The 15,691-nt window shown below is 40.3% G+C and overlaps 1 protein-coding gene across 1 annotated transcript in view; it reads left to right on the top strand.

Moving 5' to 3' along the window:
• Positions 1-1,785: 1,785 nt before the first annotated feature.
• Positions 1,786-15,691, top strand: part of LOC139695229 (xyloside xylosyltransferase 1-like) — a 91,865-nt gene continuing 77,959 nt past the window's right edge. The window contains exon 1 of the mRNA XM_071593914.1: positions 1,786-3,044. Within this exon, the coding sequence (XP_071450015.1) occupies positions 2,436-3,044 (609 nt within the window). The 5' untranslated portion in view covers positions 1,786-2,435. The remainder of the gene's footprint in view (positions 3,045-15,691) is intronic.

Below are 15,691 nucleotides of genomic sequence, written 5' to 3'. Positions count from 1 at the left end.
TAATCATTTGCCCTACTCTCTATCCTTTTGTTTATGATCCTGAGAACAACTTTAGCTGCGTGGGATATCAAACTAATTGTCCTGTAGTCCTCACATGACGTAGCCTTTACCTTTTTCGGAATAGGAACTAAAACTGATCTCACAAAGTCTTCCGGCCAGATTCCTTCCTCATAAATACTACGGATCAGCCCATATAGCCTCTTCCTCCCACATTTTCCTAAGCATTTTAAAAGTTCCGCGGGAATGTTATCCACCCCCACGGCCTTATTTAGTTTCATCTCCCTTAATGCCCTTTCTATCTCCTTGTCTAGTATGCATGGACCTAAGCTATCTTCCTCTACGTCATGTTCCTTCCCGGAAAAGGTAAAGACTACAAAATGTGAAGACTACAGAACAATAAGTTTGACTTCCCATGTCGCTAAAGTGGTTCTCAGGATCATCTACAAAAGGATGGAGAGTAGGGCAAATGATTACTTGGGGATGATCAGTTTGGGTATAGGAAATGTAGAGGCACGCGCGATGCTATTAGAGTAATGAGATCACTAATCGAGAGGAATGTACGAGAATAGAATCAGCCAGTATATGCTTATTTCGTCAATTTCGTAAAGGCATTTCATAGAGTGAATTGGGAAAAACCAATGATTATATTGCAGAAAATAGGAATAGATTGGAGGGACAGAAGACTAACTCGTAACCTGTACGAGTACATGCCACTGACTGCTCAGGTGCGAATGGGGGGCGGAGAGCCCAAATGGGCAGTGTTAGGAAGAGGAGTAGGATAGGGTTGCCCATTATCACCGGTTCTATTCGACGTAAATGTCGAGGACATGATTAAAGAGGCATGGGAACTATAGATAGAAATGAAAGTCGCCTTGGAATTCGAAAAATGAGTTAGGTTTGCTGATAACCAAGCTCTAGTTTCTCTGTCAGCCAAGGGTTGCAAGCATTGCGGAGAGAATTTGAAATTCAGTACGATAGATATGGAATTATGATCAATATAAATAAAACGAAGGTTATACGGGTTTCTAGACAGAGTTAGCTACATATACCTGTAATTATATAGACACATATAAATGCTGTTAAATATAAATAGTACATTACCTATAATATATATGTACTCACATTCAAACAAAAATTAGTATCTGCATGCACAGTAATCAACGGTAAGGTCGGTTTGCTAGGCAATTGTGGAGTTCACGCAGTGGTAAGCCCGACGGCGTATGAAATTCACACATCAGGGTAGAGGCCGGTTCCAATCCCTGTGCTGGTTATGGTTTCCCATGAAGATATAATTTTTTTCGAATAAGTTTGCTTTAAGGTTGCTTACTGCCATGATTATCACGAAAGTAATACCGTTATATATTTTCGAAGGTATTTTTTTTATTCACAGTTATCCGAATAAATTATCTGATAAGGGTGCGACCCGGGACTCTGCCGGCCGCAACGCATGGGTCGCTAGTCCCTTTCCTTCAGTGCCTTGAGAGCGTACTCTTTCGTGACCATCCCCATCGCCTCTCAAACACAGCCGTGCACCGCTTTACCAAGCATCATCAAGTGACTAACTATTCATTATTTCCTCCTCATCCAAAGTTATAACAGTCATTATCCTCAAAGATAACAATCCATCAAAGGCGACCACTCGCCGAGACGACGGTACGCTGCAAATTGAATAAGAGGATTGAATTTCTGGGGCAGCGACGACGGCGGCGGTGACGTTAAACTCAGAAGTAGAAGCACCCTGGCGGCGAGCAAAGGAAGTTCTTACGCTAACCCACGCCTATGTAGTGGACTCAGTCGGCCCGAGGGAGGGCCGAGTGAGCCGAACAGCTGATCACGTCAGTCCAGCGCTCATTCGGTGTTGGGCTTGCGGGGCGCTCGGCCCTTGACATCTGGCGAGGAGGATCGTGGGAGAAGAGGGAAAGTAAAGTGGAGATGGTAGGGCGTATCGAGAGCGTCGGTGGGAAGGATCAGACGCAGTAGTTGTGATTCGTGGGGAGAAGCGGGGTTGGCAATGAAAATTCTTCCGCGGAGAATGCACTGTTACTCGTCTTACCGGCGTGCCCTTGCAGCGGAGTGAAAATGGTGAAGGGAAAACACGGCGCCCTCAGGATGGCATGTCCGAGTATTCTCCAACCTCCTCGAAGGACAAAATACTGTTGACAGCCTAGGATGAATGTAGTGACGTAGGTAGGTGAAGAGTGTGCGAAATTCTAGGCTCCAGGAATAATATTTGCTCGCGAGCGAATGTGGGCATGAAGGCAGAGCTGTAGGAACCTCGACTGCAGATAAGCGTTTTTTTGTTTTTTCCGTATCTTGCATTCTTCCCTGCGCACCCTTTTTTGAGTAAACATTATAATATCGGGTGAACTTTCGGGTCGCGTTTAGTAGGAAAACTGGAGATCCAGGAAGAGAATGACGCTTCGTATGCATCCACCATGATAGCGATGCATACACCACCCGCAACTAGGATCGACTGTGAGAAACGGAAGAAACTCAAGAGGAAGAGGCAGAAAAAGTTCGCAGCATCCCTGCTGCTCTTCCTAGTCACCGTTCTCAGCATGTCATGTGGCCTCACCCGCATGCTTGTCGACGCAGAGGCTAGTGCCCTCATAGCGGCCGTCCTAGACGCCCAAGCTTCCGCCGACGGCTCGGATGGGAGCAATCAAGGCACCAGCCATGTTCCTGCGGGGAAATTGGGGCCGTGGGTGACTTCGGATGTGTCCAGGGGCCTCATGCAAGTGTCTTCCTTGTCCAACGATGCCGATTCTGTTGATGCCGTAAACAGGGCAATGATTACGGACCCTGACGGGGTCGGCGTCGTGCATATAGTAATGATTGTGACATTTCCCTCAGAAGGAGGTGATGTGTCAGTCTCATCGTCCGCCAAATTTACCAGGATATTCGAGGAGTGCATTGAGAGTCTCCTATCCACTGCGAAGAGGATGCCTGTTCATTTCATCTTATTGACCGACAAAGGCAGTGAATTCTTCTTCAGGAAAATTGTCGTCAACATTGCTGTTGCCAAATCAAGAGTGCCCGTATACGTAAGTACAAATACTTGGTTAAAATTATTATCCAAGACTTCCATTTATCATTAGGTTTCGTTTTTTTCCTTGAAATTTTTTTTTCATGAGCCTGAGTTCTGCTTCTCTAAGGATGTATCATTAAGAGGGATTCCTACCAAACGATAGATTGCTGTCTCACGAGGATGATTTGTAATGGTTTCAATATATTCAATTAAATAAAAGGCTTATGATGGGTCAATGCGCTATCCGAAGAACCTAAGTGTTTTGTCGTGTTCTCTTCAGATGATCGACTTGTGACGCAAGATAGAGTCCAAGAATTAATTTTCAATGACCTCCCTAGTGACCAGTACGGAAATTGCCACACTATTCGTATATCACGCCGAATCATCCTAGGAAATGTTTTCAAATACGCAAAACCAAAGGTGAAATCTGAATCTTCATCTTTCACATGGGGGATATTTAAGTTTGCCACAGTAACGTGAAATTGCATCGTTTAGTTTGTGCTTGCCCATTCGAAATTGCGTGCCACTGAATAAAAAATACGCTGAGAAAGAAGTGTATGCTGAACTAACGACGAGCAACATTAGGCAGTGGCTTTCCCCTAGGTGTCCGGGTGTTTAAAATATAAACAGCCAGTGTTTGCACTGGACTAATACCTAATACTCATTCAGTCGGAAGTATGACGCCAAGTGCGTGAATTATTTTCCCTTTTTATAAGAAAGTATTTTATAAAGCATTGGGCAGCCGCTTTTTAATGGGAGTACGTTTTGTGAGAAAGATATTTTCAGCTTAACCACCAAGTTGATGTATAGTGTGTTACCATAAACATCATCGAGGCCGAGAGCCAAAGTAAACTTCTAATTTCTAATGATATCCCCTCGCTCTCCATCACTTTTAAAAGTCCATCGCATACGGGTCTGCATTAGCTATTATAGTGGGATGAGAATCATGCCATGATAATAATTCTGCTCACCCAGCCACGTATTTTAAATGTGTCCAGAAAAATTTCGTCGTGAAAACAAAAGATAGTTGTGGACGTTATATTCTGAATTAACTGAATCGAACTGCGTGCTTATCTGACGATTTTGTTTCTCTTGTTTCTTACATACGATACAGGCTACAATGATAAACGATCAGGGCATCTGCCTTCCCAATAAGATGAAAAATGAGTGAAGGATCCCACTAGTTTTGCCTGTCACCAACGTGACCTAGCGAAATTGAGTTTTGGTTGGGTTTCGGCCTCAATGTATGCGACACGTTAAGCACCATTATATTAAATGTTGCTAAGCTTTAATGGGTTGCATATTTTCATGAGGCTCTCTTAGAGAGGTCCTCAAAGATATTTTACACTCGCGTTAGCACTTAAGAGTTATAACATAAATTTAGGAGTCTCTAATTTTCCCCTTTCCTTTGCCGAAAGACAAAATTTGTTGAGTGGTAAGAACCATATGAACTTTATGTAATTGAAATTGATATGTTCGTATAAAGGTATTAGTATGCTTAGACACCATCACCCGCCCCCGAGATGTGTGATTTTTCGGGTACCAGATCTTCATGGGAAGCGACGTGGAAAGGAACTGGCTCCCCTACCCAGATGTGTGAATTTCATGCCTTATTGACCTTCCTAGTGCGCGAGCTCTACCCTTGTCTATCAAGTCAACCTTTGGGTTGATTAGGGTTGGCATCGACTTCTTCTAGACTCCAATCTTCTCCCATAAGCCGTTCTTTCTCATCCAAGCACAACTTCGGTAATAAACTTAAGAATTAATCGCTCCCGTGAATTTTCATTACGATTTTCTCCTGCTCAGGGATTTCGTAGCAATGTTAACATACGGAAGTCTTTTTCTCCGTCAGACAGGATACACGAACGGCGAAAGAATTAATTAAATTAAAGTTGACATTGGAAGCCTTGACTTGGTAAAATAATACCCAAATGTAATACATGTATATTTTCACACCTATGAACTCTTTGTTGGCATTCTGTTGGGTCCTTATACTTGCACGTATAATCCAATTCTGACGGTGAATTTTCATTTTTATACTTGTGAAGTACCTTGCAATGCTGATGGTGCAGTTATTTCTGATGCTTGAATAGGAATTTTGAAATGATGATATATTTTTTCCACAGCAATGATGAATCCGTACTCACCTTCATAGGTGCCCTCGAGCCAGAGATAGTTGCATTTTTGATTCCTCAAGTTTTTGGTTGTTCCGTATTTGAACAATTATATTTTCATTCTTTCGCTTGTCTTCACGAGGAGATGCTTCGCCTAAAAATCGATTTTTCTCATTTTCATTTCGTGCTGCTCTTCGATCGTGTCCAAATTCTCTCTTGCTATCTATCCACTCCTTCTTTCCCATTTCCACTCTTCATAACTCTAGTGTCTAGAGACATCAAACACCTAAATTACATTTGATATTTTTCCAGTTTTATAATGACAACGATCCATGGTTTAAAGTTTTGATCATCTGTTTACAATTTCAGTGGTGGAAAACTAAGATCATATCAGTTTTAATTTTCTTGGAAATATTGGAATTGACGTGTTTGTTCAATTGTTTTGTAAATTAGCAACTTTCCCTTCTGTTTGAATCCATGAGTCATTTTCAGTTTTACTGTCCTATTCCATTTGCTGAAAATATTTTTCGATGGGTTTTTCTTAGGAAAAAAATGTTAACTCAACACTTTGGATATCCATTTGGATATTGGACCATCCACTAACTCGTTTCTAATTCCAGAGTTTTGGTGCTATGAAGTCGTAAATCAAATATGCACATGAAGGCATTCGGTAATCCCAACAGAATTTCCTTATATGTATATATATATATATATGTATATATATATATGTATATATATATGTATATATATATATATATATATATATATATATATATATATATATATACATACGTGAAGGGAGGTAGAATATTCACTTAAGACAAAACATATACACTTCAGCAGCCAACAGTTTTCCTGCCATGCAATTTCAGATAGCGTGGAAGTTTTATTTCAAAGTCTTCAACTAGTTATGATGCCTTAATCTGTGTCGCATTTCTTAAATCATTGATAAGGCCTCCTAGAAAATGGGGTTCATTTTTTTAAAAGTTCCTTCTCCCGTGTATTTGGATGACAAATATGAATTAGTGTAGCAATAAACCCACCAAAAGACTTAGAAAATTGATTTTGCCGATGGAATCTTAAACCTTACTCGATCAGGCTTTACTTTGTGGGGTTTTTTTAATCCATCAAATGAAATAGAAAACCTATCTCTGTAGAAAAGTGCATTCTCTTTTACATTTGATTGATAGGACCTTGATACCTGTATTATCATGGATTATACATATAAGGTGTATATAAGAATTAGCCATATTTTTTCCACATTTGCCATACGTGATTTAATAGATCACGCCGGAGTGTCATAGAAGAAGAATTGGTTGCTTTTACGCTGGCACGGGCCCACGGACTTTGAATGATCAGAAAAAAGAAGTGACTAATAGACCACAGATTTGGCACACGCTAGTTTAATGGCAAACCTCAACCTCAGAGCGCTGTTGTGACAGAGATTCCACGTAAACTTTTTTCTCTCCTTATTCAGCTACCCCTGCCTTGAAATCTTGGCTTCATTTCCCTTCGGAAGAAGTAAATTTTTGTAACCCATTAATGGTGATTAAGGAATTGGGAAGAGCATTCCTGATGCCGATCCCCTTTCCGATCAGTAGGCTGTTCTAATGCAGAGGTATCCTTTTCTCCCCTCCGTCAAATATTAAAAGAAAACTAAGATTGGTCACAAAACCTTTATCGAAGTGTCCTCCTTAAGCTGAAAAGTACCGAGGGAACGTTGACACCAATGGAACAGATACCATTAGAGTGACGCCCGTGGAAGTAAAGACAAGTCGCATTTTGGCAGACATTAATCGAAGATACTCCCAAGACAATATAAGTGAGGCGAATAATCACACATGCACTAGTATTTTAGTGAACATGGGTTAATCCTGAGCAAAGAAATTATGTTCAGCTAAGAGGCTTTATAATCGGAGAGAGGTTTACTGAGTTTTCTCGTCATTCAAAATGGGAATACTTGGCCTAAAAATGGTAATCTGGTTTCCCTCGACAAGGACTTCGGCCCCATTCGCAAGCTGGGGAATTCACGTTTGCATTCTCGTTCCTACTTAGTGTCGGATGGGGTTTACCTGTTTTTATGTCGTCGGTTGGGGCGTCAAATATTTGATCCCCACGGCGCCTGTGGTTTAAAAGACGCTCATATAAATCCCGGGATATTCACCACCCTGCCTGAGTTCTCTTAATTTTTACTTCCATTTATTACCCCCGCTTCATTTATATGGCGTAAGTGACGTCGGTGGTCGCGCGCCAGCCCATAATGACTCTCCTGCCTTGTTTAGTGCGACGTTCTCCACTAGATAAATAACATAATTGTAAATTTCAGTGAATCCTAATGCTTTTTTCATTTATTTGCAACAATTTCTCGTTTGAGGAGAAATTGACTCAAGGAAAGTTTTAAACTGCTGCTATTACTGATGCATACGTCAACTTTATATGTTGACGTTTTACGGTCCGGATGGAGTCAGGAAATGTTTCCTCGCTTTTCAGGGTTGGCTGCTTGTCACAGGAAGCGCTAATGGTTGTTGTTGATCGCCAGTATTTTTGCCGCAATTATTAGAGTAGTTGTGTTACAACGAGCTGTAACCCTTTGCGTATGCACCCTCAATTGATGGGACCTTTTTAATGGCTAAGAAAAATGAATATGGCGCTCATGATGACTCTCTTCAAACAAAGAAGATTTTGAACGGTTTTCCTAAGTTGCGGAACTAAGTTCGATCCTGTCCTAGTGCGAAAACGTTCTTCTCGAGCGAATTTTCTCGTGAGTGCTTCGAAGTACATGTTTATTTTTGCCATCTACCGATAGATAGGTTTGGATGATCGCCGGCTAGATACCACTGCGCTTCCAAGCCTCGCCTAGCAAGAAACTGAATACCCTTCACTTCAACAACCCTTCTTTAATTCCACATGCTTTCTTCCTCCCTTCACTCCGTCCAACATGCCTATCCTTTTTTCCTCTACCTCGCTTGTTATTCCCTCTATTCACAGTCTTCGACATCTCATCGCCAATCTTAATGTTCTGAATCCACCTTTCCTGCCTTTTTTGGATTTCTCGTAACTCTCTCTCTCTCTCCTTCCCTACTTCCACCGCCTAGTGTTTCTTCCTTTGTTTTACTTTCCATGAATTTTCCTTTTTCCATCCCCCGCATACACATCTCTCAAAAGACTCAGATCTTCGCCTATTATCTTACTTCAACGACCAAGTTTCCGCGCAAGGTTTTGTGGGAAAGTGCATTCGGTAATTACTTTAGCATGTTCCAAGATTTACTGTCCACGTTCACTGTAATAGTAAAAACAACGTGCAAAATTTGTGTCCATGAAATACGAAAGATAGTACGTGGTGCAGGTGTCAAGAGTCATAATCACTTATTTTTCTTACCTAAAAGGAGAACTACGACATCTCGAGATGTACGAGAACTCGTACATCAACACCAAGGAAGAACCGACCCTGCATATAACCAGTGCTGAGGATATATTCTGAGGCCGTTTAATAGTTAAAATCGACTTGTGAGGGAATGATTACAAGAATAATGTTTGTGTTTCTTTTTATGGTAATAAATTTTTGAGCGATACGTTTGAACGGGTTTTTTGTTTCATTTTTTTTCAATTTTTTACCAATGAATGAAAGATAACCTGGTCATTTTATTGTATAGGGATCAATTCTCCTTTTATTTCTCGTAGGGTATTTTTTATCGGTAAAATTAATTTGACTAAGTTTTCCAATGATCTTCATATTTCCTTTTCGATACCCTCTTTTGTGACCGAAAACCTTGGAAAGTCAAGAAAATCCAGAAAGTTGTCAATCTGCAGACGTGTAGCCCCTGACGTAAAGGTGCTGATCATTCCTGCACGTAGCGGTGTATTGTATGTAACCCATGGTGTGATAAAAATATTTTCTTAGTATACATTAAGATTTTAGTTGTTTTTTTTCCCTGGTCGTCTACCGATCATTGTGAGATCATGATGGTCCCAAGGTTCACGCACTGCCATATTTCGAAGCTCTGTCCAAAACGATAGTAAATAATCGAAAACCACAGATTACAATAGACTAATTTTCAGCTCCATGCACTTTCTATCTCCCTTCCCTACGCCCAAAATACCATGTCTTTTCCTCCACTGCGCTTACCCAACGTTCCAACGTTTCCTCCTGTCACACTTCTTAACTCTTTATAGGCAAACCTGTTCCTACCACTTCCCGCTTTTCCTCTTTCCCTCAAAATTCTTACATCAAGCGTCTCTTTTACCTCACCTTTTCTAACCTATGTTTTTTACTTTTTGTTCATTTAATTTCTGACATTATTCTCCCCATGTAAATCTCAAAAGCCTACAATCAATCTACCCTTGTTTTTTCGCTTTGACGACCTATTCTCGGAGCCGTACAATTACACTCCAGATCACAGTTTTCATTCGTCCTTTTTGTACATCTTTACATGTCTTTTCTTCAACTTCCCCTTGTGGTTACCGACCCGAAAACTTCCCCTTCAATGATTTGGAAGCAAAATTCCATTATTCAATTATTATCATTGGATCGCGAAAAACGACTCTATTACTCATTTCATCCACGGGTGGGTGCTCATTTTAAATGACCATCTGATGTTCAGCGCATATGAGACATAAAATTATGTATTCTAGGTAATTATTCAAATTTTCTTAGCGGTTAAAAATGTGAGATTCAATGGATGAGGTTTATTCACTGTAACTATCGCCGAAACAGCAATGTATGCCTCAGAAAACCTATAATAGTTTTTGCCAAATGTTTATTTTTTTATCACAGTTCGGCATTGTTTTTACGCCTTCGGCACTACTACTGCAACAAGAAAATTTTAAAAGGCTATTACAGCAATTATGATTCTGCTAGGTACTAAAATTATTAACATTAACTATTATCAAAGTTCTGAAGCACACATTCTACATGGGCTCCAATGCTCGCTAGCGTGTATTCACCTAAAAATCCGAGGCTCACGATAATGTTCCTTAGCCGGGAGCGGGAGAACGGCACCGTCTCTGCCGGCTGTCGCCACACTGTGCTGGTCGATTACAATTTCAAATTACGAGGGTCATCCGGAAAGTAGTACCCGTTCGTGAAATAAAGACACAAAAGTAAATATTAACAAACATAAAAAATTTTATTTGAAAGAGGATACTTTAAACTACTTCTCAACATAATCTCCAAGCAAATTAAGGCATTTGTCATAACGTGTGACAAGTTTCTGTATTCCTGCTGCATAGTCCTTCGCCGCCAGCTCATTGAGATACGCGAGGGACCCATCTTGCACAAATTTTTGCATAATGCAGATGGTGTTTAACAATTTCATGAACAATTGTTCGAGAAACATTGGGAAAATGCTCACAGATGTCATCAATTGTGACGCGCCGATCGTTCCTCACGAATTCGTCAACTGAGCTCACCAGTTGGTCTGTAATGACAGACGGTCTCTCCGAACGCTCATCGTCGTGTGTGTTCCCCCTCCCCATGTTGAAGTTGCGACACCACCGCCGAACAGACGACTCGTCCATTACATTGTCTCCATACACCTCCTTTAATTGGCGATGAATATCACATGGGCGAACGTTTCTTGCATTGAGGAATTTAATCACTGCCCTCACTTCACAACTGGCGGCGTTCTCAATTTTTTTAAACATTGTAAACAATCACAGAAACAACACAGGCAATGCTAGCGTCACGCAACTTGGCTCAGAGAAGGCAGACAAGCCACTGAAGCTATCTGACCTCGTCCAGCGGCTACTCGCGTCGTCAGCACTTCGGCACGAACGGGTACTACTTTCCGGATGACCCTCGTATTAACTTGTGACTCCCGGCGAAAGAACGGCTTCTCATGTGCTGGATTATTCCAAAGTGTGATTTCAGGTATTGGGCCTTCCTTCTCCGATGAGTGTAAGCTTCATATCTTCGAGCACCAATTTGACTGTAAAAGAGGGTTTCCAAACGGTTTCTCTGGACTACATTTGTATAATAATGTTACATGTGTTTTCCGAAACTTTGGAACACAATAAAATAAGTTAGCAATAAATTTATTTTATAAAAATATAAACTACTTGGAAGTTTGCGTTTGGTTAGAATGACTCTTTGTCATTCATTGCTTTTCTTGGCTTTTAATTCTCCATTCGATTTTCAAGGGGTAAATTGTAGTTTTGAAAATTGAGTAGTTAAATTCCAAAGAAACTGCTGGATATGCCGAAACAGTAACTTTTAACGGAGTAATCCGCTAATGTGCATTTCAATGCAACAATTTCAGAGTGTAAAAATCATTCGCCTTGACTGGGATACGAGCCCAGATCCCTCAATATCCGGTCGAGTGCTTTAGCCACTTAAGCTATCGAGGCGTCCTCTTAAACTCTGAAATTTTTTTGGGGCTTTTAAAGGATCCCAGTTAAGGCGAATGATTTTTACACTCTGAAATTGTTACATTTAGTAGTTAATCTTAAACGAGACAATCTGTTGACTTAATTTGGGAATAGTGAATCAAAATTGCCGCAGATACATTTTTTTATCCCGAAAATACGTTTGAACTTGTGAAAAACTCATAAAACTAAAACTCACGATGCAGGAGGTGATACTATTAACAAAATATTTCAACTTTCGGCACATATCTCGGTCAAAGTATTATTTTTTATAGACTTAACAGTTTACAGGGAAACATAAAAAGCTTATTCCATCAATACGCTTACTTGCCCCACTGCTGAACTTCACTTTCCAAGTTCAATCCTTGCCAACTTACCCCGAGGCCCTATCCCAACCTGCAGGTAAACGACATGATAGATTATTCCCAGCGTTCTGGGAGAGTAATGAGAAAGCGTATGTTGGGTTGACAGAATAGTAAAAGGGAAGCAGCTTTGCAGAATCATTAATATATCAGTGGTCCCTATGCGTCACACAATGTTAAACATGACTATGGGAATATGATTCGGTAATGAGCCTTCCATCTCCATTATATAGGCCAATAAACTCTTTATTACCATATGGCTACTTAAATAGAAGTACGTATATATTATTTTAATGGATTAAGCCAATTATTACAGTAAGAAACCAAATAAAATTGCGGTGGGATTTTTTCAGTTGGAACCTGGACGAGGACTTAAAAGATATGAAACATATTATGATGTGCCATTAATAATTATCAAGCTGATGTTGGATTTGTGATTGATTAATTCGCAAAACTAGTGACAAAAAACTTCTTTTTGACTGCACATTTGAGATGGTGACAATTGCTATTAACATTCGTAGAAAAAACTGCTAAAATACTCTCACTGATCAGGTTAATTTTAGAGCATATTTCCAGCAGAGAATACATAATTCTAGCGCCCGCAACTTGTGTGAGTTTGAATTTAAAACAAATAGAGTAGCAAGAAAATATACACTGATCATTTACACAGAAAGCTTCCTTTAAGTTGGACTGTTTATACACATTCAATTTGTCAAGGTTCGAAGTCAAAAACAATCATACGTGTTGTTGGATAGAAATATGGCGTCCGCAATCCAATTTGAGTGAGTTCCTAACAGCAAAACTTGAACTGAAATCATCTGCTTTCTCACGGTCATGAAAAAAAATACGATTTAAAAGGTCCTGAACCGAAGCGATACGTAAAGTTGGAAAGGTCAATTGATCGTCTTTGGACACTAAAAGATAAAAGTGTAAAGGACTGTTTTACATACAAAAAATGTTTTATTTGCTGTATGGCCAGCGTGGTAGAAATATTTCTCGTTTCCGATTTTCCAAATTTTATCTTACGAAGCTCATGCGAATATCTTTTATATATTTGTGTTCTGAAACGCCCTTTCGTGGGAATGAATTGCCTGACTAAAACCCATTGTTCAGATTATCTCGAGCGTATTTTCGTCAAAAGTTCCACCGATGGTTCGATATTTCATTTACGCTGGTGGAGATACTTTTAGAGTAGCGTAGCGTACACGGTAGCCTAATTAAGGAACGTGCACTTTCTTGAAAAGATTGTTCCCGGAAAAATTATTTGGAAAGTTCCATCAACTACCACTTTTGGGTGCGACCCTGTAGAACGCTACCACGTGATCGAAAGCCTGAGTTGCTGACCATTGTCGTTTTAAGTCTAAGGTGAACAACACTGCTAGTTCTAGAAGTCACATGGACTTCCGGTTTATTGTATCTCTACGGTTCGTATATTCTGCAACAACAAAGTGAGCAATCGAAATAATGCTTGTATAAAATACGCACTCGAAGACATCCGTACATTGCCCTTTCATCCAGACTTCGACCCAAGATTGTGCTTATACTATTGAAAATAGGATGTTTCAACTTCGTTGAAATATGCGATTCTGGCCACAATATCAGGGCTAGCCAGAGTTCGTGGTCTGCCTTGTAAATTAAGATGAACGGAGGCATCGCAAGTAGGTGAGCGGCGAAATATTCCACACATTTACCATAGAGATACTACCTTGATCAAAAATTTCCCGGAATTTATTCAGAAAATTAAAAATACAAGTTTATTCATCTAAATCTATATTGTCCCCTTCAAAGTAATCCCCATCGACTGCAACACACTTATGCCAGCGCTTGATCCAATCCTCGAAACATTTTTTATATTCGGTTTTCGGTATGTCCATCAGTGCTTCCTGCGATTTTTCCATTACTTCCTCTCGGCTGCTAAAACGCGTTCCCCGTAATGGTTTTTTAACTCGATTGAACAGAAAGAAGTCACAGGGAGCCAAATCAGGTGAATTCGGTGGCTGTTGGATGGTATTTGTTGCATTTTTCGTCAAAAAATTACGAATAATGATAGCACTGTGCGACGGTGCGGTATCATGGTGCAAAATCCACGAGTTTTCTGCCCACATTTCTGGTCTCTTTCGGCGAATTGCTTCACGCAAACGTCTCATAACGCCCAAATAATACTCTTTGTTTACTGTCTGGCCTTCTGGCAAAAATTCATGATGCACTACACCGTTGTAATCCATGAAAACCGTCAGCATTGCCTTCTTTTTTGACTGAAAACGACGTGGTTTTTTTGGTCTCGGCTCATTTGGTGAACGCCATTCACTTGCCTGATGTCTGGATTGCGTGTCGTACTCATAAACCCACGTCTCGTCTCCAGTAATGATCCTTTTGATGAATGTGGGATCGGATTCAGCCTCGCAAATCATGTCTTTTGCGACGTCAACACGGTCTCTTTTTTGCATGAAATTGAGGTCTTTTGGCACCAACTTTGCTGCTACACGACGGAAACCCAAATCATTAACCACAATGTCTTGGGCGGATCCATAGGCAATGTTCAAGTCCTCCGCTATTTCTCTGATGGTTAATTTGCGGTTATTGACCAACATTTCTTTTACTTTATCAATTTTTTCACCGACTTTCGATGTCGATGGTCTGCCACTGCGTTCATCATCTTCGATTGACTCACGACCACTTCTGAACCGCTCGTGCCACTGGTAAACGACCGTTTTTTTTAGAGAATCGTTGCCGAAACACTTTTCCAACATTTCCAACGTCCGTGCGCCACTAAATCCGTTTTTTACGCAAAATTTAATACAAGTTCGTTGTTGCAAATTTAAATCCATTTCTGCAATTGTAAAAAATCGCCAACACACACAGAGATAGATGTACTCTTGGCTACGTAACTTTTGCAAATGTCAAGTTATGACACTAAGATGTAAAGGGAATATCAACAACAGATGTACCAATTTAACAAAAAAAACAGAACTCAAATCGGAACGATGGGAGCGCCACACGGTGGTTATTCCGGGAACTTTTTGATCAAGGTAGTATTAAGAGCTAATTTAGGAGCGATTTCAAGGATTGCTGCCGCGGCACGAACAGGCCGCTCTTTATTCATCCCCCTCTTCTTTTGACCGCTACGTATTCAGAAGGGTGTGGGCCACCTATTGAATTTAAGAGTGCCAACAAATCAAATGACAGTCAAGTCCATGGGACAATTTTAAATGTCCTTGGCAATATCAGAAGAGCATACTCCTCCCACCCAGGACAATGACGGACTGAATGCTAATTTTGCGTCAAGTGTTTGAGGTTTAAAAAACACCATTCACTCTAGATTTAGTTGCATTAAGTCTTGTCCTCGGTGACTAAAAGCCATCTCTTCAATTGTCATTTCCTTTATTGATCGTCGAGAACGGTGAAGTATCGGGAATGATAAACTTGTATGTCTATTGTCTACTATAGTCAACAGACTATGAAGGAAGAAGCTTCAGGAAAACGATAAAAATGTGGCTTATCATGTGGTTAGAATTGCCATAAATGACGACCAACTATTCTTAAAAGTTTGACTCAAGGGCAATCCCATTTCTCAAAGCAAAACGCATTTACATCCAATTTTTGACGAGCAAACTTTCGTTTTCCTGGAAATACAAACGAGAAAACCTCCAATTAAACTTGCGCTCTAGTAAAAAACTCGTTTTTTGGTCGTTTTTTACCTACCGTATTACACCTCCAGCATTTGAAATTTATTTTCTATATTTATTTTTTCATCCATATTCTAACTTGGCACCAGACAAATGGGGGCCGAATGTTGGACCCTACCTAATGTAGTCATCATTTGT

The sequence above is a fragment of the Hetaerina americana genome, unplaced genomic scaffold, assembly GCF_022747635.1.
Source record: "Hetaerina americana unplaced genomic scaffold, ioHetAmer1.1.p SCAF_6, whole genome shotgun sequence".
In the NCBI taxonomy this organism is placed as follows: Eukaryota; Metazoa; Arthropoda; class Insecta; order Odonata; family Calopterygidae; genus Hetaerina; species Hetaerina americana.
Note: the sequence above shows the minus strand (reverse complement) of the source record. Positions and strands in the feature narration are given on the sequence as shown.